At 47.2% G+C, this 25,057-nt stretch overlaps 1 protein-coding gene across 1 annotated transcript in view; it reads right to left on the minus strand.

Annotated features, from left to right (window-relative positions):
- Positions 1-25,057, minus strand: part of PAPPA2 (pappalysin 2) — an 853,188-nt gene that overhangs the window by 450,669 nt on the left and 377,462 nt on the right. Inside the window, exon 6 of the mRNA XM_086956586.1 lies at positions 20,476-20,597. Coding sequence (XP_086812712.1) covers positions 20,476-20,597 — 122 coding nt within the window. The remainder of the gene's footprint in view (positions 1-20,475; positions 20,598-25,057) is intronic.

Raw genomic sequence — 25,057 nt, forward strand, 5'->3', positions numbered from 1 at the left:
TGATGTGAATGGGCATGTGCATATTTACATGCTGGATCTATGTGTGTGCAGGTGTGAGAGTGTGCAAGTGTGTGTGTGTGTGTGCCCACCCCTGCTGGACATTATGGGCTACCACTGCACCTAATGAGGGAAAAGGGTCATCCAAGTGATGTCACTGAAAGCCAAAGGTTCCATTATATCACATGTGCCTCCATTGGTAATTTGGTGAATTGTCGTACATATGCTGGGGATGTAGAAATTGATGCTTTTATCAGGAAACGTTGTAATAATAACTTCCACAGAAAGTTAGGAGGTTTGGGTGCAGGGGATAAAATTGCAACAATAACTTCCCCCAAAGGGAAGAAAACACGGAGGAGAGATATTTTTATTTCAGGAGTACAATTATAATATGTATTCGATCATGCTAACTACTGGCCCGTATTATGTATTTGTTATTGGTTATTATATCATTCAAGTAGAGTTGAGCAAGCTAATGAAATCTCGAACAATGATCAAGCCAGATGACGGGCTCTGGCTCAGCTCAAGGTTCACTTTCTTCCTCAAGCCCAAAACAAGATAAGATAGTATTTTATTTTGCTTGATTAATTAAAATCTTTTCAAATACATGACAGAAAGATTCCCATTGTGCTCAGATAAATACATATAAAAACTATTAAAAACCACATAATATAAAATGGTCAACAATTGCATATTCCTAATGTATAAAATCATCTGTTTTAAAAAAGATTCTCATAAACTTTTACATCTCATTTAATACTAACTGCAATGTCTACCACAACTACTCAAGTCGGATGGCACAGCTCAACCAGATCCATTGTCCAAGTTAGAGGCTTGGGGCCCGATGTAGGTAAATCTATATTTACCACTTCATAAATACCGAATCATACCGATTCGGTATTTATGAAGTGGTAAATTAGAGGGGGGGAGATGTAGGTATTTCAGATTCGGTAAATACCGAATCGGTATCCCACATTGATTCCTATGGGCCTTGAAGCCCATAGGAATCAATGGGCATTACCGATTCGGTATTTACCGAATCGGTAAATACCGATTCCAGCAAGGGTGCAGGGGGTGTCACTTTGACACCCTCTAGCACCCCCAATACTGGCTTGTGTGCCATGTGGCACACAGACATGCCCTAAGGGCATGTCTGTCTGTCACATGGCATAGGTGTGCATGCACACATGTGCATGCACACCTGGATTCGGTATTTTAACACCCAATTAGATTGGGTGTTAAAATACCGAATCTGAAAGGCCTGTGGGACTCAGAAGAGTCCCACCTACATCTGGAAGATACCGAATCGGTAAAAATACCGATTCGGTATTTTACAGATTCTGTAAATTTACCGATTCGGTAAATATACCGAATAGGTAAATACTGGCCCCCTACATCTCAAAGTGCCAAATACCGGTCGGAAACGGCCGATTTCGGCCGTTTCCGACCGGAATTTGCCACCTACATCGGGCCCTTGGTGATTAAAGTGCAAGTGCAGGTAATGCAAGATAGAGAATTAATATACTTAAGGAGCATTTTAGCATGTTTCGGATAGCGACAGGATTTTAAGTCCCTTAGTTACCAGCTCAAAACATTTTGTTAGCCGACAGTTAAGCTGAACGTCAGTAGGATTGAAGCAAAGCTTCTCTGCCTGCCTACAGGACCGAATGCCGTAATGCCTGAAAAAGGGATGTAGCAAGGTGCATCTTATGTCCTTTAAATTGTGACAGTTGCAGACATTTCCGCATAGACGACAAGTCGGAGTGCCTCCTTTCTTTTCCCGTGGTGTAAGATGGGGTTTGATCGCAATTACCCCCAAGCGTAGCCTTAGAATTTTTTCCTTCCTGCTTATCTTAATTCCGGCACTCAAGTAGGCTTGTGGTTTTTGCCTTACATAGTCACTGAGCACTATCCAGCCATGTGCCTTTTTTAGTAAGAATTGCTTTGTCCTCTAGAACAGATAGCATGGATGTTGTTTTTCTCACAGCTTTTTTGAAGGAAAGATGATCCGTTGGAACAGCCCAAAGTTCGGTCAGGCCCAGTGACTCAATAGAGTCAAACGTATAATCCCTGGCTGAACATTTTTCTTGATTTGTGCAAGGCTTTCCAGAGGTGGGAGTTTAAAGATCCAGCCTCAGCACCTCAGATTCTGTACCATCTTTTAACGTAGGTACTCCTTCTTTCCACCGTTTGTCTTTGGACCCCAAATTCTAACCGGATTTCAGCCGGGGAGACATATTTTGGGAGATGGAATATTGCTCTATAGGATTTGACTATTATGACGTCTAAGACTGCTGCTTCTTTACCTTTAAGAGCCTCACTCCTGTATCTCAGTGTCGGCAGCAGTTTGGCCCTCAGGACCTGTAAAAAGGGATCAAACGTGAGGTAGGGAAGCCGTCTCTTCAGTTACTTCAGTGGTAAATACGTTGTGATCCCCTTTCTTCACATGGACTCTAGCTGAGGTTTGAATGAGCTAATATGATCCATTAGTATTCCCAGGTATTTGTAACTTTGTACTTGATCCAAACGTTGGCCATCAAGGAACCAGCTATTGGTCTTCTTTTTGTGGTAGTTGACTGCCATAATTTTGGTCTTCTTGAGGTTTATTTTGAGAGAATTCTGGTTAGAAAAACTGCCTGTTGTGTTTAGTAGGTGCTGAAGGCCAATTGGTGTCCGACTGATTAAAACCAGGTCACCAGCATATAGCAAGTTTGACATTAGCTTGTTTCCCAGTTTTGGATCGTGGGATACACAGCTGGCCAGCTCCCCAGGCAGGTCGGCCAAAAAGAGGTTAAAACAAATCGGGGCAAGGATGCACCCCTGCTTGAGGCCTTTCAAGGTCATGATTTGTTTTGAGATATGTGACCCTGTCCCTAGTTTGACCCTGATCCATGTGTCTGTATGCAGCTACTTTAGCTGATCCAGAAGTGTGTTTGGTATACCCCAATTTTGCCGTTTTTTCCCAAAGTTTGGAACAATTGACATGGTCGTAAGCGGCAGTGTAATCAATAAAACACAGGAAGAGGGGCATTTTTTATGCTTTTGCTGCATCCACTAACAATGTAAGAACCAGTATATTAGTTGTAGTACCTTAGCCACTGCAGAACCCAGTTTGATTAATGGGGATGATGGATTTATCTGAAGCCCGAGATGTTAGCTCATCCAAGATTATTCCGGCATAGTATTTGGCTTCTACGTCAAGAAAGGCGATCAGTCGATAGTTATTTGGATCATTTCTTTTGCCTTGTTTAAAAATAGGGCTAATAATAGATCCTTTCCAAGATTCTGGAATGGTGACTGTGGTGTTTAAGCCCTTGAAGACTGGTAGTAGGGCCTTGCTCCAGAAGACGGCGTCATGTTTATACAGTACCGGTGGGATAACGTTGGGGCCGGGTGCTCCCATATCTCTACCCTTGGTTATTAGGCCTTTTATCTGTTTTTCCGTGGAAGCATATCCTTCCTCTTCAGTGGGGTCTGTAGAGTCTAAATCAACAGCCGGCAGAATCCCCTGTTGCTTATGGATGTTAGTGCTGCTGACCAAGTCAACTTTGGTTGTGCAGTTTTGTGTTGCTTTTCCCTTGTTGGGGGATTCGATATCCGGTACCGCAATTCCCGCTACCTTGTCTGGTCCCCCTCCCTTGTTGTTAAAATGGGCAGAGAGGTAGTCTAACCAGTCGGCCTCTGTTATATTGGAACTAATTCCTGGGTGGTTCAGTGGTTCGGTCGCTCTAGCTTGTGGATTGTTTGCCAGAACTTTGCGCTGTTGTGTTGCTTGGCATCATGCAATAATGTAGCCCACATTTCGTCATTCTTTTGCCTTATTTTTCTCCACTTCCTCCTTCTCAATAGTGACTTCGTTTGTCAAAGGGTGGACTGCAGCTCCAGGTTCGCTGGTGGTTTCCGCAGTTGTTGAAGTGTTTGGTTTGTGATGCGTTTGAGGCGCTTAGTTTCTGGACTGGAATTTACTTTTGTTAATTGAGTGTCTTGATTCGTTCCTGGTCCTGGTCGCAACCACTGAAGGTTTTAATTATGTTTTCCCATGCTGTCACAATTGTGGTACCAGTTTCTTTTTCTCTCTCAAATAAGATTTTAGCAGTGGCTGATAGAGCTTCAATGTTGTTGGAATTGCACCTTAAACGCTTTAGATTAGAGAGTTCTTCATTTGCAGCCGGGTTCCAGGTATCTAGTGTAGCATCAGACCTCACATTCAACAATACTTCCTGTGGGAAGTGATCACTCTGGACATTGTCACCTATTTTAAAAGTTGCTATTTGATCGAACATGGCTAGTATTACAAACATGTAATCTAAATAGGAGGATGTTTTTGAGGAATGAAAAGTGGCAACTGGTGGATTATCCTTGTTTGAGATGATAATTCGGGCTTTTAAGAATGGAGTTGGATAAGGAGGTTTCAATTTGACTGCCATTTTATACCCCAGTGTTTGAGTGTGCTTTCCTCCTCCTTGATTTTGTTCGCGATTTCGCTTGAGCTCCATCTTGTCCTCATCACCTCCGGGCCCAGGCAGTTATTATTTGGATGGAATTCTATGGAAAGTAGGTCCAATTAATTATTATTCCCAGGGCTCGGGATGGTGTTTAAGAGTCGTAAAATGTTCCCTCTGTTTAATATGCCATCTCTTCCCCGTGATTCATATTAAGGAATGAGAGTGATGCTGACCAATTCTTCTGTTGTACTTTCCTTAATTCTGTTAGTAGGGTTTTCGACCTGTAGGTGAGGCCTTTGATCCAGAAGATGGTTCTGGATTACTCCTTGATCGACAGAATTACGAGAGATTGACGGAGGGCAGATAGAAACTTGTTTTTGCTTGGTGAGCAGCTTTGTTTTACAGGGCCACTGATTGTTTTTGTCGATACTCGTTTTTTTTCAAGAGAAATTTGTTGGGTGGTGTCCCCTGGGGTTGACCCTCCCTGATGTATTTCGGAGTTTGCTATTAATGTTGACTCCTGCCTCTCATTCATTGTTGGGATATTCCTTCTTACTGGGTCTTTTGCTGTTAGTATTACCTCCTGCCTCGCATTCACTTTTGGGATGTCCTTCTTGCTGGACTCGGTGGTGGCCCCAAGGTGACAGCCGTAGTTGTTGGGGGCTCTACAGAGGAGTGATCCAACCTGCCAGGCAGGACGGGAACAAAAGTGGACCAGGTTTCTTCAAAATCAGGGTCTGTTTCAACCGCGATGACCGATGTTGTACTTAATGTATATAAAGCATCAGATAGTGGCTTCTTATTGCGACCCTCCCTTTTTTGTTTGTTACGAGCTTTTCAAGGTGTAGGGTTTTTATTTGAAAGAGCCGTTTTTATTGGGGCCATTGTTGGTGTTGCGTCATTATCTGCAACAGTGTTGCAAGAGCTGGTTGCTGTTGGTTTGATTTTTTGGGGTTCAGGTGAGGCGGTCCCTACCTTGTGCCGCACGTCTGTAGATGTAAGGGATAATGAAGCACTGCCTTTTTTTTTCTGATAGAAGATTCCCTAGCATAGTTGGTAGTGTTGTTAGCTTGTCAATTATTGGTGCACAAGTGCATTCAAAATGAATGGTTTGGCTTCCATGCAGCGCTTCTTGTCCCCGCTTAATTAGGTTATTGAGTTCAGATAGTTTTTTGTCGATCCCCGACATAAAATCCGCCAGTGTCTGAAGGACCGTAAGCTTGATATTGTAAGGCTGCAGTAGAGTATTGCATTAAGTTTAGAATTGCCGCCCAAATTAATTCAATGGGCGTAGCATTACTGTGATGGCTTCTTTCCTGCATTGGTGTATCAATTGGTACAGAAGATGTGTTATTTTGAGCAGGTTTTAGATTATATGAAGTGACAAGCTCCTCCCATTCCTGTGAGGCCAGGAAGGAGAAGTCCGAGCTTGATATACGTGAGTCTTCATAGGGAGATATTGTGTGGCGATCTGATGGCTTACTAGCCAAGAAACTGTGGGAGACCGCCAGATAGTCTGGTGCCCCTGGTACCCCTGGCTTTAATAATTGCCCTGGCGTGGGGAACTGTTTTTTGGAGGTTCTAATGGTTTACTGGCCATGAAACTGTGGGAGACCGCCGGATAATCTGGTGCATCCGATACGCCTGACTTTAATACTTGCTGCTGGTGTGGGGAACTGTTTTTAGAGGCAGCAAGAGAGCCATTCCCAGACGATCAGTGAACTGGTTCTGGGCCGTGTCCCCTAGTGCGTCAATTCCAAAGTTTGCCCCTATTTCCTCTTCAACTACATTTTCAGCTGTCCTAGTGTCAATGGTGCTTTTTGGTGGATGATTGTCTGTCGTGGATGTATTCCTTTGGTCGGTTTTGACTTGATTTTGAACTTGGTTATTGAACTGGTGAATTTAGGGTTGGAATTGGGGTTCACATGGAGCAGTAAGTGACATAGGTAGAGCCTGATCAGCTGACTGATTAGTTGGCTGATTGGTCCAAACTTCTCTGGCTGTAATGGCAGTTGTAGCCCTTTTACATTCGCCCTTTTTGAGTAGATTGCTGTACCCGGGTCTTTCAAAAACGCAAATCTTGGGTAGATTTTAGGTTGGAATGTGCAGGGCTTTTTCCTTTAGGAAGCCCCATGAATGCTTATGAGGGCACATTCCCCTTGTCTTCCTTGTGACTGCATTGGGTTGACTGTTGGATGAAAAGCGAATTCTCCCGTTCTTGGCTTTGCGATGACGTCATCACCAGTAGTGGGAGAGTTTGTGCCAAAGCTGGTGCAGGTGGACCCTGTGACTGGGATACTTTCTGTGCTTTCCATGCTTTTTTTGTCGTGGGCCACTTGACTCTTCTATACTCGCTTTTCCTTTACCTTGTTTTTGTTTGGACTTGGGCTTTGACTTTAAGGAGTCTTCCTTACTCGGCCCGATCTCATGACTCGCTCTGTAGACCGTATCAGGTGTAACTCGTAATATGTAATAAATTGTGTGTATTGAACAGGTGGGAGTTCCGGATGGATACTGAGCCGAAGGAGGAGAGAGTGTCTGCCGATGTCCCAGTTACAGGAGGTTCCAAACCTACATGTGACAGATGCGCTCCTCACACACTTCCTTGCACCTGGGGGGTGCCTGCCACAGGGGTGGGGGACCGGCTGCTGAGGCACTTCTCTCCTCCATTCTCCCTTTTCACTGCTCTCTAGGCGATACCAAGTGCCCGAAACAGCGGTCAAGCAGTCCAGCAGGCCAGCAAGGAGGACCTTAGCCTTGCCTTCACCTCAACTCACCACCCTAATGTCGCACAGTGGGTTGGGCTGTACTCCACGGCACTCCAGACCGGGGGAGCCAAGAGGTGGATTGGGGGCTGATGAAAGGGCCGATGACAAAGCTGGTAAAGCTGGTGAAGCCAGGAGTCAGGAGAGGCGAGGTGAGGACAGTTTGTCAACTGTCAGCTGTTTGGGTGTTCACTGCCCCCTCTCTGCAAGAAGCGGTGGTGTGCGGGTAACCTTGTCCAAAAGCCACCCCGCCTCTACAACCATCAGCGCTGTCTCTTCTAAAATTACTCCCGCCGGACCACATACCCACAAACTGCGATAGCCGTCACCACCTCCGCCGCCGCAGCCCCCTACACCATGGATGGTGAGTGGTGAGGGTAGAGGACAGAGGCAGTCGGTAAAAGTGGCAAAACGGCAGATGACAATGCAATATCAGGCAGTTTCGGGCGGTGATGACAGGGGGCCGCAACAGGCAGCGATGGCTCGAGAGAGCGGGTGACAAGCAGCACAGCACAGCAGGAGCAAACAGCAGGAGTAAACAGGAACAAGCTGTCCCTTCAGGGGAAAAGTGAAGAGGAATATTAAAATCCTACCACTTCCTTTGTCACAATACAGCCCCAGCAAATGTGTCATTTAATCAATCAATCAAATCCTCTAATCATAGAAGAATTGTCAAAATCTATTAAAGAATTGGAGGATGAAATTTTTAACACCCAAAGGGATTTATCCACAGGGATGGATGTCAATGATTGGTCAAAAAATTTGGAAGAAGTCAACAACAAACTAGAGAGCTATGGCAAAAACTTACAAGAAAGGAAATAAAGGAAATTTAAACGAGATACAATAGGGGGGCGGAGCCAGGTAGGCGACCAAGATAGTCGCCCGGGCTCCCGGCTCCGTCGACCTTCTCCCCCTACTGCCAGATCCAGCTGTCGAGGCGGCACTGCCGATATATTTTCGGACGTCGGAGAGGGACCTGACCCGCCGAGAGTGACTCCGGAGGCTCTCCGAGCTCTGGGGACAGAGATATGTCCTCCCGGTCGTTGTGGCCTACGCGAGTCCCGGAGCCGGGACCTCGCGTGATACTGCTGCCGGCCGCTAGTGGAATTACAACGGCCAGGAAGACCCGGAAAATGCCGGTCACCCGCCGAGGTGCTCTGACCTACCCCGAACGTGAACCTAGCTTTCGCTGCTGCGTGCCGTCCCCCCATGCTGGACGGAAATTGCTGCCTTGCGGAACGAGGACAAGCGACACCGCTCTTTGTCTCCCTGATGGAGCTTCGCGCGACCCGCTTACAGCTGACTGTATCCCGCACTTCAGGTGATTGGAGCCGGTTGATACCTGGCGATTTGGCATCGCTCGGATGCACTGGGTGGCATGCATGGGACCATCGGTGGGGAGGTGGAGATGGCTACCACATTGTGTGCAACCGGGGGGACGCTCGGACGATGCACAAGATTGCGGATCTGGTGTGGGCTCCGGCGGCACTTATGCCGTGAGTCCCGTTTGGAAGCATCGTCCTCATGGAGCCGTACCCGCCCAAGGTGATGGCGACGCACATTTCAACCGGAGCGCGAAGATCGTATGCCCCCCCCCCCCGTGTACCGACAGCACAAAGTGTGGATTGGTTTAACATGGCGATCAGACCCCGGCACATGTGGAAGTACGAGAGAGCCTGATGCTGGTATTTTCTCCATGTGACTTTGGTTTAGTGACTCCGTCTACAATCTCTGGTGAGACCCGGATGGGTGTTTCTACATGACCCTACATGTTGCTGATAAGTGAGAGTTTGTGCGTGGGGACTCCTGGGTCGTTACAAAGCGAATCGTCGGAATGGCGCCTGGTCCATGGGTACATGGAGTGGTCGGGGATTCCATCAGATGTGAGGCTTGTGGGGTCTCATCTGTTGCCCTTTCTCCGATGGCTGATATCGTCATGCAACCCAGACAAAGTGAACTGCATACTCTTTCTGAACCGGACTTTGTCTTGCTGCTCGGGAAATGGTCGTGGGCTGTGAACGGCTTTGGAGTGTGTCGTGTCCTGGTGTACTGCAAGATTTCCTGCCTTCCTCCGGGCATCCCTGCCTATTGTACTTCTGGTACTTTGATTGTTTGGCTACGCCTTGAATGGACTGGGACACGTCTCTGATTATGGCCGGGTGGGTCTGGGTTGCAAAATGGTGATCGTCTTCTTCAGTTGCTGAAAGGGGGGCCCTTATCGAGGTTGGGTGACTGGGTGAGCTGGCGTGGCGACTGCTGTCCTGTTTCGGTTGGTGTCCTGGATATTTTGCAACAGCGCTGTTATAATTGTAAGCTACGCGGGGGGCTGGGGGCCTGTACTGGGACCCCCCGATATATATTTTTCTTTTATTCTTCCTCTCTCTTCTATATTTCGGGTTCCACACACTGGGCGACATGCAAGCTGCTAAGGGGGAGGCCGTAGCCGTAGGCAGGGCTGCAGGGTGGGGGGTTAGGGGAGGGGTACTACTGTTTTTTTCTTTTTCTGTTTCTAGGGCCTCTTTTTTCTCTTTTGTTTTTCTCGGCTTTCCCTTTACTTTTCCTCTTCTTCTTCTCTTTCTGGGAACCGAGTAATAGGTTGCTCTCCGTACCTTCTAATGGTTCAAATTACAAGGGTGGATGTCTTTATAAAGTTTTACGTTACAGCAGGCGTAGACTGTATTGGTGGGCGAAATGTACAGCCTATTGTTTATCCTGATTAATGTGTGCTAGCGCCAACGTCCTGCCTGCAGTAGTCCTGACTGTGAATATCCTGATCTATGATAACCCCTTGCTTTGGTATTATTTGATTGTGCGGCACCAGATCCTGCTCCTTCCTAAAATTTAAAAGAAACCTCTTTAATCCTGGTACCAATATGGAACAGACATTATCCTGAGCTACAACGGGGCATTTGGGAGGCGGACTGTTGCATTCTTATGGCTTGATTGATTTGCTTTGACCGTCTCTGAACTAATGGCCGGCCGTGATGGTTGTAGGCCCGTGATTGTAACTGCTTTACGTAACAATAAAGGTTTACCAAAAATAAAAAAAAATTAAAACGAGATACAATAGATTACCGTTTAAATGAAGTCTATACTTGGGCAGAAATGTATTCTCAATGTCGACCTACTAAGAAATAATACACCTCTTCAGAAGAGAGTGTGGTATCAGATTGTGAACTATCAGCAACAAGACCACCTCTACAAACAGAGGATGCTGGAATACCATACACTAGTGGACAAGAAAGTACAGATACAACACAACAACCCCGATAACTGCTGCAGAATCTTTTTTATCCAAAGGCCAGCAACCACCACAACCTCCAGATCAAGCAGCTCAAAAAAGCAGTGCAAACGTACAAAAACAAGGAGAGGACAAACCAAAAGAAAAGGAAAAGGGAAAAACGAATCTACGGAGTCAAAGGACATAGTGATCAATATATCTTCTATTGACCTAACCAAGAAACAAAAAGATGTTCTAAACAAAGCACGTCATTCATGCCAACATATAACTCTAACCTACCAGAAACTGAAATTGCTTTTTTCAGGTTTATGCGCACCATCAAATTAAGATACTTTTTTTGAGAACGTGATCACCGACAGTACAACACCTGAACCTCAAGAATATGTTGAGTTCAAATCTAAAAGTACATATACTGCACCTACTTCGCACAAAACCATAGATTTATTTGAAACACTGGTTCTCCAAGACCTACGTTCACTCAACTTTAAATAATCTAAACGATTAAATATCACAAAGGAAGAGATAAGAACTCTACAACAGTTAGCCAATAAAAAAGAACTCACATTCCAACGAACAGACAAAGGTGGTGCCCTCATTATAATGGACACCACATATTACCACCAAAATGTCAAAGAACACCTAACTGATGAATCCACCTATTTAAGAGTGTAAAATGATCCCACCAATGAAATCCTCAAAGTCTTGGAGCAAATACTGAAACATGCTAAAACCATGGACTGGATTTCCACAAAAGCCAAACAGTATCTGACTAAACTCAGTCCTAAGCGGCCCCACCTGTATACGTTACCAAAAATACATAAGCATCCTACCGACCCTCCTTTTAAACCTATAGTCTCAGGAGTAGGTTCCATCTTTGAACCGTTAGGCAAATACATTGATTATTTTTTACAAAGGTTCGTCATGACATGGAAAACCAACATCAAAAACACCACCGACTTTTTCAATCAACTCAACACTCTGGACACTACTAACAGTCAGCAATGGGTACTATGTACCTTAGACGTGACCTCTCTCTACAAGTCCATCCCTCTCAAAGAAGGAATTGATGCAGTTGAATGGGCCCTATTACAAATGGATCAAATTGGAGCGAACAAAATCTTTTTGCTTGAACTGCTGTTATTTTATCTTCCGCATAGTTATTTTCTGTTTGAAGATGATTATTTTCTACAAATAAGTGGTACCAGCATGGGATTTGGGGGAGCTCCCACATACGCCAACATCGTTATGGCAGCATTTGAAGAAGAACATATTTTGTCCAATAATTAATGGAATCAAGAGCAAGTCATGGTCCGTCGATTCATTGACAACATTTATTTAATATGGTCTGGAACCTCAACTGCACATGAAAATAACATCAAGTCACTCAACAATAAGAACATCAGGATTAAATTCACACATCATTTCAGTCACAACTAATTACCATTTCCGGACGTCATGATTATTAAAAAGAATACTACGATTCAGACACAGACTTACGTTAAACCCAACAACAGAAATAACACGTTACTATACTAAAGTTTTTATTCCCCACAACTCATTTGTAATCTTCCATTTTCCCAAATGCTTCGCATGAAAAGGATTTCTTCCACACCAGAAGCCTTCTTACATGGCCTTGATCGCATAAAGACAAGATTTCATGAAAGAGGTTATCCTTCAGATTGCATTGGCAAAGCTGAATCTTGAGTAGCAGCCATTGAAAGGAAAGATCTGTTAGTTACCAAACCTAAACAAACAACCAGCAATCAGAATGTTTTTGTGCCCAAATTTTCAACAAGATCTCCGAACATTAAAAAAATTGTCTTAAACCAGATATATGTTATTCGTTATTGTGTCTTTTTAAATATCAATAAAAATATATTTTTTTTAAAAGATGTGAATTACTCCAAAAAGAGGAAGATTTTAACATCTTCAGAGAAAGACCTATATTTGCATACACAAGAAGTTTCAACTTGAAGGAAAAGTTTACTTTCACAAAATCCGTTGACAACACTCAGCACAGAGGCATGAGGAAATGCAACATCTGTACCCACTGCAATAATGTCATGCAGCAAAACTTCATAACCCACCGCAGAACCGGAGAAAAGGCCACATTACGCTTCACAGCAGACTGTAATTCCAGTTTTTTTATTTACAGCATCAAATGTCCCTGTGGACTCATGTATATAGGGAAAACAGAAAGGAAAATCAAAGTGAGAATCGGAGAACATAAGAGCATGATTCGGAACAAAAACACAAACTCCAATCTTGTAGTACACTGGCTCAATCACCAACACAACATCTCTCAAGTTAGATTCATTGTGATTGAAAAAATAGTAAGCAAAGAAGGGAGGGATTCTAGCCAGCACTTATCACAACGTGAGGTGATCTTAATGAAAAAATACCAAACTATGAAACCCCAGGGTCTGAATGATAAATTTGATTTAAGCTGCTTCCTGTAACACAGTTGTAGCCCTTCCACTCCACACTCAGACACATGTTAGTCATGACCACTCTCATTTAGCACATGAGTTTAACTTCATCCTGGAAGCAACAGTAATTCTGTTGGTCCAAATATTCAGAACCAATTATCACCGTTAGTTTATTCTCCCAACTCAGAATCACTATCATTCCTATCATTCTCAATAGGAGATTTTGTGTCCATAGAGCACAGACAAATAGCAAATGCACATTGTACACTAAGGATTGTTTTTACAGACAGTCAGAAATCTTCAGTGTTTTTACGTATATTGTTTAGCCAGTATACGTTTGTATATTGTTTATCCAGTACTTGTCTGGCTTTGTCATACAGGGGACTGTTTGAATATTATCTTTGCTTACATGTTCACACTAACTTCTTGTCATCCGCAATGTAACTTTATTCACACCACATTAACCACACCAAGATGGCCGCTGCGCACTTTCCTTCACTCGGCACTCGCGTCGTTTATTTCTAGTATCTCACACTTGACTAGGAACCAATTTATGGTTTGCGGTCTTTTGAACCACACTGTAACGACTGGAGAAATCAAAAGTCAGAGCAGTATTCTGTATACTGATACCGGCAACCTTTCACATAGCTGAGTGGGTTCTGGTGCATTTGTACGTTACTCCGGTACTTGGGTAAATCACTGTATTCAGTAATCTCTCGGTGTTACACTTTTGTAGATTCAATTACTCGTGAACAGACTTATACAGGTAAGTCGCGTTTTTCACGCATAACTATCACGTCTTTTGGCAGCTTCATACTGCATGTTTCGTTTGCTCACGGTTTATTAACTTTTCACACTATTCGGCGCACCAGTTTATTTTCACGTGGTTTCGCCACATTTTGTGTCTTTACTGTAATGTTGGCATTCTAGTGTTTGCACAGCCCCACGCATCCCTACATCCGCAGGCTAGGCGTGGCCTGCGGGGAGCTAATAAATGGGGTGGCGACCACTCGAGGCGTCTATTCCGGCCAAGTATCTAAGCGTGGGCTGAGTCTGTTCCTCCTGCTGCGTCTCTGCGGCCTGCCCCTGCGCTGCCCATCTGCGCTGTGGCCGGGCATCGGGCCTTGGCCTGTTCACCCCATTACACTGGTGACGAGGATGGGATCCGAACCCTTGCCCGTGCCTTGCCACACCTGGAGGAGCGCCCGACTCCCTTACACGGCTCCGCCGCACTTCCATTTGCTGCCGGTGCCTTCCCGACTGTGTGGCCTGCTGCCCCTCATCTGAGGCTGGTCCGGTGTCTGCCCGCCTGCCTGCCACCTCCGAGGGCCCTGCTCGCCTCCAGCGCCTCAGCAGCAGTCTCCCTGCCCAAACCGCCGCCTCCTTGAAGACGAGGCCTGGCCGACGCGCGACTCGCCGCCTATCCTCACGCATCACGCGTGTGCGGCAGAGACGAGGTGAGAGGTGCCAAATCTCACGCATCTCGTGTGAGGTTCTGAAACTGTGTCCCCAAGGCTCCAAGTGCCCAACAGAAGGCCGGACATTGATTACTATGCTGCTGTGAGTGCCCGACGCCCTGCTCTACGGCCAGTACCATCCTGCTACCGCCGATTTGCCCCACAGGCCCGCAGGATGTGCGAGGACAGACCGCGGGGGTCCGGGTCACCGGCGCAAGGGCAAGAAAAGAAGGAGAAAAGGAGGAACCGAGCCAAGTCGACGCCATCCAGACAGTAAGGAGTGGGGGTGAGAGAAACAGCCGTCTACCTCCCAAACAGGCGCGAACTCCAATGCCACGCCCTGCGCCACGTGGCCGGCCCAGAGAGACAGTACTGCAGCCCTAGTCCACGCCTCAACCAGCCGACATGGTAGACAACGAAGAGGCCACGACGATCCGCATTCCCTTTCAGCGTGCAGCATCAGGGGTCTTTCCCCCCTTCAGCGCGCTAGAAAACCCTGCTACGGTAGCCCCCAGATGGAAAATCTGGATAGAACGGCTAGACAATTACTTCAGCACGACTAGAGAAACGGACACGACAGTCAAGAGGTCCCTCCTCCTTCACTATGCCAGAGACGAAATATTTAAACTGTTTAAACACCTCCCTAACACAGGGACTGCAGATGACTACGTTGGCGCGGTTACTGCGCCTAATAACCACTTTGACCCACAGCTGAACCCAGATTTCGAGGTGTTCAAGCTAGGCCAAGCACGCCAGAGGGAAGAGAGACCATGGACACGTTCTATGCACGCGTCAGAGAACTAGCCAGCACATGCACCGACGTAAACCAGCAACAAGCCATCCGGAGTCAGCTCATCCAAGGGTGCCGTGACAAGACGCTACGTGGCCTCATACTACGGAAACCTGGCATCACATTAGAAGACATCCTGAGACTCGCTAGGTCGCATGACCTATCGGATGCAGGAGCCACAGCCATGGACCAGACGCTGACCAAGCCACAAGGAAAAACGGAAGCCGTCAAGACAGAGAGGGCGGGTGCTGTGAGACCGAAGCAAAGGAGCGACCAGTTCCGAAAGCCCAGAGCGGAGACACCCAGGACGAAGTGCGGGTACTGCGGCCATGAACCTCATGCAGCAAAGGATTGCCCAGCCAAAGGGAAAACCTGCACGAACTGTGGCATCCCTAACCACTTTGCGGCCGTATGCAGACGGCGCAACAACACCAGGAGCTTCTGAGGACAGAGACCACCGGCAAGAGCAGTCCGACAACTGGCGATCACGGACACGGAAACACCTGACGACGCGCCAAAGAAGCCCGTGAGATACTTACCAACAGTCAAAGACTCGTCAGATGACGACGACGCGGAGGTGTACTTGGTGTCGTTCGCGAAAGAACTCAAACAACGACGCAGACCTCAGCCGACGTGCATCGTCCAGGTAGCGGGAACAGATGTTCAGGCAGTCATTGACACGGGGGCCACAGTCAACGTCATGGGCCTACAACAGTACCGAAGACTACGCCCTCGCCCGCCAGTGATTCCGTCCAGGACCAGGATATTCGCCTACGGGTCAGACACACCCTTGCCACTGAAAGGAAAAATGGTGGGGCCCATCAAGGCGGACGACCAAGAAATAACAGCCACCATCCACATAATTGACAGGGAAGTCGACACTCTCCTGAGCAGTCACACGGCCGAAGACCTGAAACTGATTGCATTCGCCAGAAGGATCAGAGTGCACCAGGCAAAAGAATTCCTAGCACAGTTTCCTGGACTGTTCCAAGGTCTAGGCTGCATAAAGTGTGAGCCCATCAAACTACACATTGACAAAACAGTCAGCCCTGTCGCCCTGCGACATCGATGGATCCCATTCCACCTCCAACCTCTGGTCGAACAAGAACTGGAGAAGCTAGAAAAGCAAGGGGTCATCGAGAAAGTATCCGGACCAACCCAATGGGTGTCCCCGATGGTCATCGCAGAGAAGCCCAAGCAGCCAGGAGCCAACCGCCTCTGCATAGATATGCGACTGCCCAACAAGGCAATAAAAAGAGAACGCCATATAACACCCACGATGGACGATATCATCGCCGACGTCAACGGATCTAAGTGGTTCTCTAAAATCGACTTGAACGCCGGGTACCACCAACTACCCCTGGCGGAAGAGAGCCGTTTCATCACCACTTTCAGCACCCACCTGGGTCTCCGAAGATACAAGAGGTTGAACTTTGGCATATCTTCCGCGGAAGAAGTGTTCCAGAACACAATCAGAGAACTACTGTCAGGGATGCCCGGAGTGCTCAATGTGAGTGACGATATACTCATCCACTCTGCCACCGCCGCAGATCACCACAAACACCTCCGCAAGACCCTGAAGCGTCTAAGTGCCTATGGAGCGACCCTCCATCGAGAAAAGTGCCAATTCTTTCAGCCCTCCCTGGAATTCTTCGGTTATGTATTCAACCAGGAAGGCATCCAAGTAGACCCGCGGAAATCACAGGCCTTCAACAACGCCCCTGTCCCTACCACGCCGACGGAGGTAAGAAGCTTCCTGGGTATGGCCACATACTGTGGGCAGTTCATACCCGGCCTCGCTACCAGGAGCGAGCCGCTTTGAGCCCTTGCCAAGGCGGACACCATCTGGCAGTGGGGCCCGACAGAAGAGGAAGCCTTTCAAAGCATCAAGGACGCGCTCCTAGAAAAGGCCACGCTAGCATACTTCGACCCGGCCCTACCAGCAGAAGTACTAGTAGACGCAAGCCCGGTCGGGCTGGGAGCAGTGCTCACCCAAGAGCAGACGCCAGGCCAGTGGGCCGCCCTAGCTTTCCCCAGAAAGGCCCTCACCCCGACAGAAGCCAGATATGCCCAGACAGAGCGTGAGGCGCTCGCCATCAAGTGGGCTTGCAAACACTTTGACCTCTATCTCTGAGGACAACCATTTACCATGGTGACCAACCACCAGCCGCTAGTGCCTCTCTTCAAGGGGACGGCTCCCCATCCACCGCCACGGATTGACCGATGGGCTGTCCAGCTACAATCCTACGAAATGGAGGTCACCTACCGCCCAGGATCCAAAAACCCAGCCGACTTCCTATCCAGGCACCCGGCTCCGCAGACCACCCCGAAGTGGACGATGGCTGCGAAGAGTTTGCACACTGGGTGGCCCTCACATCGTGCCCCCAATGCATGTCTCTGGAGGACGTAAAGGAGGCAGCCACCACCGATGCTATATACACCAAGACCTTCCGAGCGGTACAAGAAGGCTCCTGGACCGACTACCTACGGCAAGCGAATGGCTGGGCACCGGAAGATCAGGAGCTGCTCACGAAGATGTGGCGAGTCCGCCACGAGTTGAGCGCCACCGAAGACGGCGTCCTGATGAGAGGGCATCGACTAGTGATACCGCAAACCCTCAAGCAACGAGCTGTCCAACTAGCTCACGGAGGACATCAAGGCATCGTCAAAATGAAATCATGAATGAGGGAAAAGGTATGGTTCCCGGAGTTGGAAGAAATGGTGGAAGAGTGGGTCAGGCAGTGCATGCCGTGCCAGCTGACAGGGGGTCTGGAGAAGCCCTTACCCGTCATCACTGAAGAAGCCTGCACCGTACCGTGGTCAAAGGACTTTGGCAGTTTCCCCGGAGGCCGGCATACCCAGGTCATAGTGGACGCCTACTCGAAATACCCCATAGTTGAGCCAGTGGCATCGACAGCATTTAGCCACGTATGTCCTGTCCTAGAGAAAACGTTCGCGATGTTTGGAATCCCGCAAGAGGCCAGCAGCGACAACGGACCCCCATTCCAAGGGGTTGAATTTGCCACGTTTCTCCAGCAACGGGGGATCACCCATTGACGCATCACCCCTCAATGGCCCCAGGCAAACGGGGACGTCGAGAGATTTATGCGAATGTTAAAGAAGATGTTCCGAATATCCACAGTCGAACAAGTAGACCCGGAACACCGGCTGTGTGAATTCCTGAGGGAATACCGGAGCACCCCGCATTGCACGACCCAACGGAGCCCGTGGGCCCTGATGCTACAAGGACCGCGGCAAGACCTCCTTCCTGCCACACCAGAATGGTCGCCCCTTCCCCTGGACGCAGAGGGAATGCAAGAACGGAGAAGGCGGCAAAACCAAGAGGCAAGTAGACACCGTCGGGCCACCCCCAGAAGGCTCAGGTCCGGAGCGACGGTCATCCTGCGGAACCGACGCCAAGGAGGAAAATTCATGACACGATATGAACCTGGCACCTGGACAGTAACAACGACAAATGGCTCAATGGTAACAGCTCGCAGGGGGACGGAGGAAGTATCCCGGAACGCATCATGGTTCAAAGAAGTCTCGCCAGACCACCGCTCAGAGACCGTCATCCTACACCCAATGTCCCGAACCGAGGACATAGCTGAAGATGATGCTGAGGCACCTGCCACCAGCCCATCCAGGGAAGCCCTAGACATCTCTCCGTCTCCACCTCGTGAGGCCGACCCGGGGAGTCCGGGTCCGTCCACCCAAGAAGGGCACATTGGTTCACAGTGATACCACCTAAGACCAAATCCACGCCTGAGCCAGAAACTGAAGGACTATGTCTGTTCATGAGACCCTGGGACCCCATGGCCCCTGGGCATCAACGTATTTGAACGGTAAAGACATTCAAAAGAACTGAGTTGGATAGGGGTGTAATGTTGGCATTCTAGTGTTTGCACAGCCCCACGCATCCCTACATCCGCAGGCTAGGCATGGCCTGCGGGGAGCTAATAAATGGGGTGGCGACCGCTCGAGGCGTCACTTCCGGCCAAGTATCTAAGCATGGGCTGAGTCTGTTCCTCCTGCTGCGGCTCTGCGGCCTGCCCCTGCGCTGCCCATCTGCGCTGTAGCCGGGCATCTGGCCTTGGCCTGTTTACCCCATTACATTTACGAAGGTCAGCCTACCCTTTATATTGTGCATGATTCACAATTACTTCGGCTTCACATAGCTAGGGCACCTTCACTCTCATTTTTTAATCTTATATGAATGTAAACGTTAGGAGTTTTGTTCCCGTACAGTTATTGCTCGCATGCGACACGTTAGCATGATGTCTCTATTTCAACCCTCACATTCGGTAGGGCTCTATTCTTGTTTACATCACGAGAAATAAATACTCACATATCGTGCCTGTTACACACGCTTAACCTCTATTATCTCTATCTCAGTAACAACAGAGCACCTATATCACTGAATTTAATAACTCTGCAATCACCCAAACAGGGTAGAAACAGAAAACTGTATTTGGACTATTAAATTCAACACTAGTCGCATGTGGCAACTGGTGTGTCTCGATTTTTTTAGTTGGCTTCACACAATGAAACTGTTGAAATTAGAATAATGGCAGTATGATATCATGAAATGTGCAATTATATTTTGTCTTTATATTGTTTCACCCACAGTGGCCCATGAGGAAGGGACTACATGTCCCGAAATGCATCGGCCAACCACCACCACCAATCGCCGTCATCAGTATATTCATGTTAATATTATTGATGTCATTATCACAATAAGCTTATGATTCATGAAAGATTATGTGAAATTAGTCAAGAAGGAATTACTTTTCCATTGAACAGTATGTGAATACAAAAGAGATGAAAAATCAGATATAAGTATTATCAATGAACATTGAAATAATTCAGACAACTTAGGGACAGGCAGCCTATGACACCCAGCAGCACGCTATAGATAGAATACATTTGCTTTACTTCATTAAAAGTTAGACAAGCACTCAATAAATAGGTGTGCTAGTGACTATCTCTCTCTTTCTTTAATACACTACCAGACACTTCCAGCCCTTTTTTCTTGACCTTGCAAGGTCCTGCTTTCTGTTTGGGAAAATGTTGCCTGTTTTTTTCTTTCTCCGTCTTTCTGCTCTCCATGTTTTTAACTCTCTTGCGCTTGGTAAATAAAAGGTACATGTAAAATAAGTGTCAGTCCCAAAAAATAGGAGCTGGTGCTCCCCACAGCAACTTCCGGCTCAAATTAAGCACTGGATGTGGATACCCTAAAAGTCTCTACTTAATCCAGCTCTTCTGGATCTATGTTTGACATCTCTTGGAAAAAAAGAGAAGGAAAATGCATTATAAAAATCATGGCATGTAGGATCTGCTTTCAGCCTTACCCACAGCTTCAGCCGGTGTCCAGTATCCAGAAGAATCACAGACACGTGGCGAGGTAGCGTCATAGGCATATTGACGCAGCGTCCCATCATCTGCACAGTCTCCACAAGAAGCCCCAGGGTCCCTGTGGTAGGAAAAGAAAGAAAAGTGAAGAGGAATATTAAAATCCTACCACTTCCTTTGTCACAATACTGCCCCAGCAAATGTGTCATTTAATCAGTCAATCAATCAAATGGGATTTGTAAAGCGATGCGTATCACCTGTGAGGGTATCCAGGCGCTGGGGGTGGGCGGAAGGGGGGGGTGGGTTCAGCTGCCTTTGGTGCTGATGGGAAGCCACTTGAAGATTTTCTGGAGCATGTGTAGAGTGAGGAAGTAGGAAGATGAGACGGCGTTTATCTGCTTCTTCATGGTGAGGTTGCTGTTGGGCATGATGCCAAGGTTCCTTTCATGCTCTGGTGGTGTGGGTGAGGGGCCAAGTTCACCTGGCCACGAGGAGTTGCTCTCTGGGGAGGGGTTGCTCTAGACTATGAGTATCTCAGATTTGTCATTGTGGAGTTGCATCCAGCTGGTGACGGTGGTCATATACCTGTGGAAGTTGGATTTGGTGGTGGCGGTGACAGAGGATAGGGAAAGGATGGGCTGAGTGTTGTTAGCCTAAGAAATTATGTTCATACAATAGGATCAGACTAAGGTGGCCAGGGGAGTCATGTAAGTGTTGAAAAAGGTTGGGCCCAGTGAGGACCCTTGGGGAACACCGCATATGATATTCTTTGGCCTGAGGTGTAGGGTGGGAGGTGGAAACTGAGTTCTTTCAGAGAGGAAGGACACCATTGACTGTAGGGCTTTTCCTTACATCCCCAACTGGTGAATACTTGTAGGGGGGTATAGTTGGACAGAGTGTCAAAGGCTGCGGAGAGGTCAAAGAGGATCAGGGCGACAGTTTCTCCATTGTCTAGGAGAGCCGTGATGTCATTGTGGCTGCTATTAGGACAGTTCCTGTGCTCTGATTTAGGCAGAATCCAGATTGGGAGTGGTCTAGGAGATTGTTGTTTTCTAGGTGGTTGGTGAGCTGGATGATTATTACTTTCTCCAAGACTTTAGCTTAAGATGGGAGCAAGGAGATTGGCCGGTAGTTTTTGGGTTCTTCAGGGTCTGCTGTGGGCTTTTTGAGGAGTGGTTTGACCTCTGCCTGCTTCCACCCCTCTGGGAAGGAGGCAAAGGTGATGGATGAGCTCCCCAGTGGATGAAGCTCATGATGGTGGTGGTGGTCTGTGTGGAGAGTGGTTCCCACGTGAGTAGTGTGTTTCTGTCGGAGTTGGTGAGGTTGAAGAGTGTTGAAGTTGGCTATAGGTGGTTGGGGGCCGAAAGTGTTTGTAGATGGTGGTGATTTTGTTGTAGAAGAAGTCTGCTAGGATATCTCAGAGGTACTGGAAGGGTGTGATGGTGTTCTCAGAAGCTGTGGGGTTGGAGAACTCTTCGATGATGCAGAAGAGCTCCTTGGTGGTGCTGGAGCTGGCTTTGAGATGGTAGGTGAGGGACCTTTTCTTGTTGGTTTTCAGGTGTTGGTGATATTCGTTGAGAGCTAGTTTGAAGTTGGCTTGTTCGTTCGGTGTTTTGCTGGTTCACCGGACCCTTTCAAGCGTTTTGCAGTTGCGTTCAATGGATTTAAGTTCTGGAGTGAACCAGCGGAAGTGTTTGGAGGGCCGGCTTGTTTTGGTGGGTTTGAGGAGTGCGATTAAGTTGGCGCAGTCGGTGATCCATTTGTTGAAGTTTTCAACTGCCATCTCAAGGTTAGAGGTGGTGTCTGGGGGGAGAAGCTGAGGGTGTTAATAAGCAGGACTATGCCACCCTGCCCCTGGTGTCATGGGGTTCTGTTCCCCACATGCACTGTTATATCCAGAACGGATGAGTATGACCGTAGTCACCTGCATCTCTGTGCTTTTCTTACCTTGGTTACCATGGATGGGAGAGGCACCAGACCCCTATGTGTCCACCCAACACACACATTTACTCCTAGGACCTGACCCACATACAACTCCATTCCTGATACAGATTAGCTTGGATTCACCTAGACCCTATCAAATAAGTACTGACAAACAAGCAAAATGGAAGGGTATTTTAGTTTAGGAGGGGATTAGGGAGTCTACCTCATATAAATTAGCTACTTTGAGGATCCACTATTTTGCATATCAAGTATTTTATATCCACTTGCTATTCCATGTGAGTTGTAATGTGGAAGCTAAATTGGGCATAAACTGAATAGATTATTGGGCTATTAGTGCCCCTGCGTTTTGTGCCCTTGATTACCAGGACATGTCCACCTTGCTTTCATACCCTGGTGACCTGTACACTCCTCATCCTCCCTGCCTTGCATATTGAAGGATGGGATGAGTCTGGAAACCTCTGGGTAGATGGTATCAAGCTCTTTTTTTCATGTTTGGTTCTCGTTACTATGGCACCTGTAGGGTCTCCATTCTCCCTCCAGCTGCATTTAAATGCCAGGTTTCTTACATCCCACCATTCTATACGTCATTACATTCAATTTCTTACACGCATGGACAGCATCATCATGACTGTAGCGCCCGTGGCTACCAGCCAATCAGGCTGTCACCTCAACCTCTCCTGACTGACCGTGAAAAGTTGAGGGAGGACGTGGTAAAAACCCAAGAGGCTGCATGCTGGCACCTGTGCAGGCTCCAGGTTTTAGTTTCCTGGTTTAGTACCCATGGCCGGACTGGGAAACAAGCCAGGAAATTCCACTTGATTGGGGGGGGGGCGGTACTGAGAAGCTCCCTGATGGGGGGGAATGAGGGGGGCAGGGGTGCTAGTGTCAAGTACCCGGCCCCCATGGGTCCCTCACCCTTCCGGCCCACTGGGAAAACGCCTGGTGCCCACTACAGCCAGTTTGGCCCTGTTAGTGCCTGAGGCGAAGGGGGCTGCCTTCCTGTCCCAATGCTCTATACAGCAGGGGACGTCCAACTAGACCGGCACAGGAAGCGAAGTTAAGAAATGCTCAAATGCTAGGTGCATACATGTGTGAGACAAAACTTTTGTATGTGTCAGCATGTATGCTTTATGAGTGAAAGTGAGAGAGAGTGAGCGATAAGTGGAGTGAGTGAGAATAATTGACAGTGAGTGATTGTAAGTGTAACTGCAACTTAGAATAAGTGAGTCACAGTAAGCTGGAAATGTGAGAATGAGAGTGCGTGTAGGTCATGTGAATAGAGTGACAGTGAGTGAGCAAGAAAGACAGAATGTGAGAGGAAGGATGGACAAGTGTGAGATCGACTGCGAGGAAGTGTGAATTAGTGTTAGAGAGTGTGAGTGAGAATAAGTGTGAGTAAGTGGAGGATTGTACGTGAGCAAATTTGAAAGAGTGAATGTGTGCATGTGTGTGGTAGGCAGCATTGTAAGTGCAAGTGTGTGAGCATACATGTGAGAGTGAAAGTAAGTGTATGCTATTTAGTCATTTGAGAATAAATTAGAATATGAAATTTGAAAAAAGTGAAGTGAAGTAAGGATGAGAAAATTAGATTTGAGAGTGAATGAGAGTTACAAAATGACTGAGTGAGAAGGAATAAGTGAGAGAGTGTGGGGGAGTGAGATTGATGGAGTGTGAGTTAGAGTTTTGCACACCTTATTTTGAAACGAAGAGCATACGCGTTCAGTAGCACCCAACTACATACGCGTTCAGTAGCACCCAACTACATACGCGTTCAGTAGCACCCAACTATTATGGCCTGTAATGTGTAGAAACAAAGGTGGCAGATAGCCCCCCTCAATGGCAACAGGTGATGACAAATAACAGTCCTATTACAGTGCTTAATTTGTAAAAAAAAAATTATAATTAGGGCAGGCCCTCAATTTTTTTCTTAGGAGCCAGCAGCTAGCACTGGTAAATGCTGGTGTTGCCAAATACCAAGGTTAACCAGTCTTGCTTCCACCCATGCCTCTTTCTTCCAACCCCTCCACTTCCTGCCTTTTTATCTCACTCGTGCAGATTCTTTTTCATCCCTGCGTTCCACCTTTGCCACGGCTTTCCTATCTTCCTCTTCTTCCTTCTTTCTCCCATTTCTGCCTTTCCCTCTCTTGCTCAGGGTTAAAATCTAATGAAGAAAAATAAATCCTGGTCCTCAAAGTGCTTGCCCACCACAGTGGAGTCAAAAGCACAGTCCTTGCTTCTGATTAACACTGTCTGATGCCACTCACCAATCCACAGTTCAAGGTTCACACACTCCTCCCACACCGCTGAGCTCCTGTTGTCCAAATGCCCAGACCTCAAGAAAAGAGACAGATTAAACAAAACACCATGTACTTTCTCATATTCTGTGGCTTTTTCATATCACTCAGTCGGCAGTATCTTGTTCCTCTTCTCAGATTTTTTTTATTGCTTTGTACTTAAATTGATTTAAAATGTTGAAAACAATTGTATTTATAGCTGACAAGGTTTATTTCACGTTTAATTATTTGAATTTATTTCTTCTGGTTTTACTATTAACTTTTGAGGCTGATATATGGATTATCCTACCCATTGAACGCGCCTTCCTATTTTCTTTATGAATCTTGTACTTTTATTTTACTG

The sequence above is a fragment of the Lissotriton vulgaris genome, chromosome 1_1, assembly GCF_964263255.1.
Source record: "Lissotriton vulgaris chromosome 1_1, aLisVul1.2, whole genome shotgun sequence".
NCBI lineage: Eukaryota > Metazoa > Chordata > Amphibia > Caudata > Salamandridae > Lissotriton > Lissotriton vulgaris.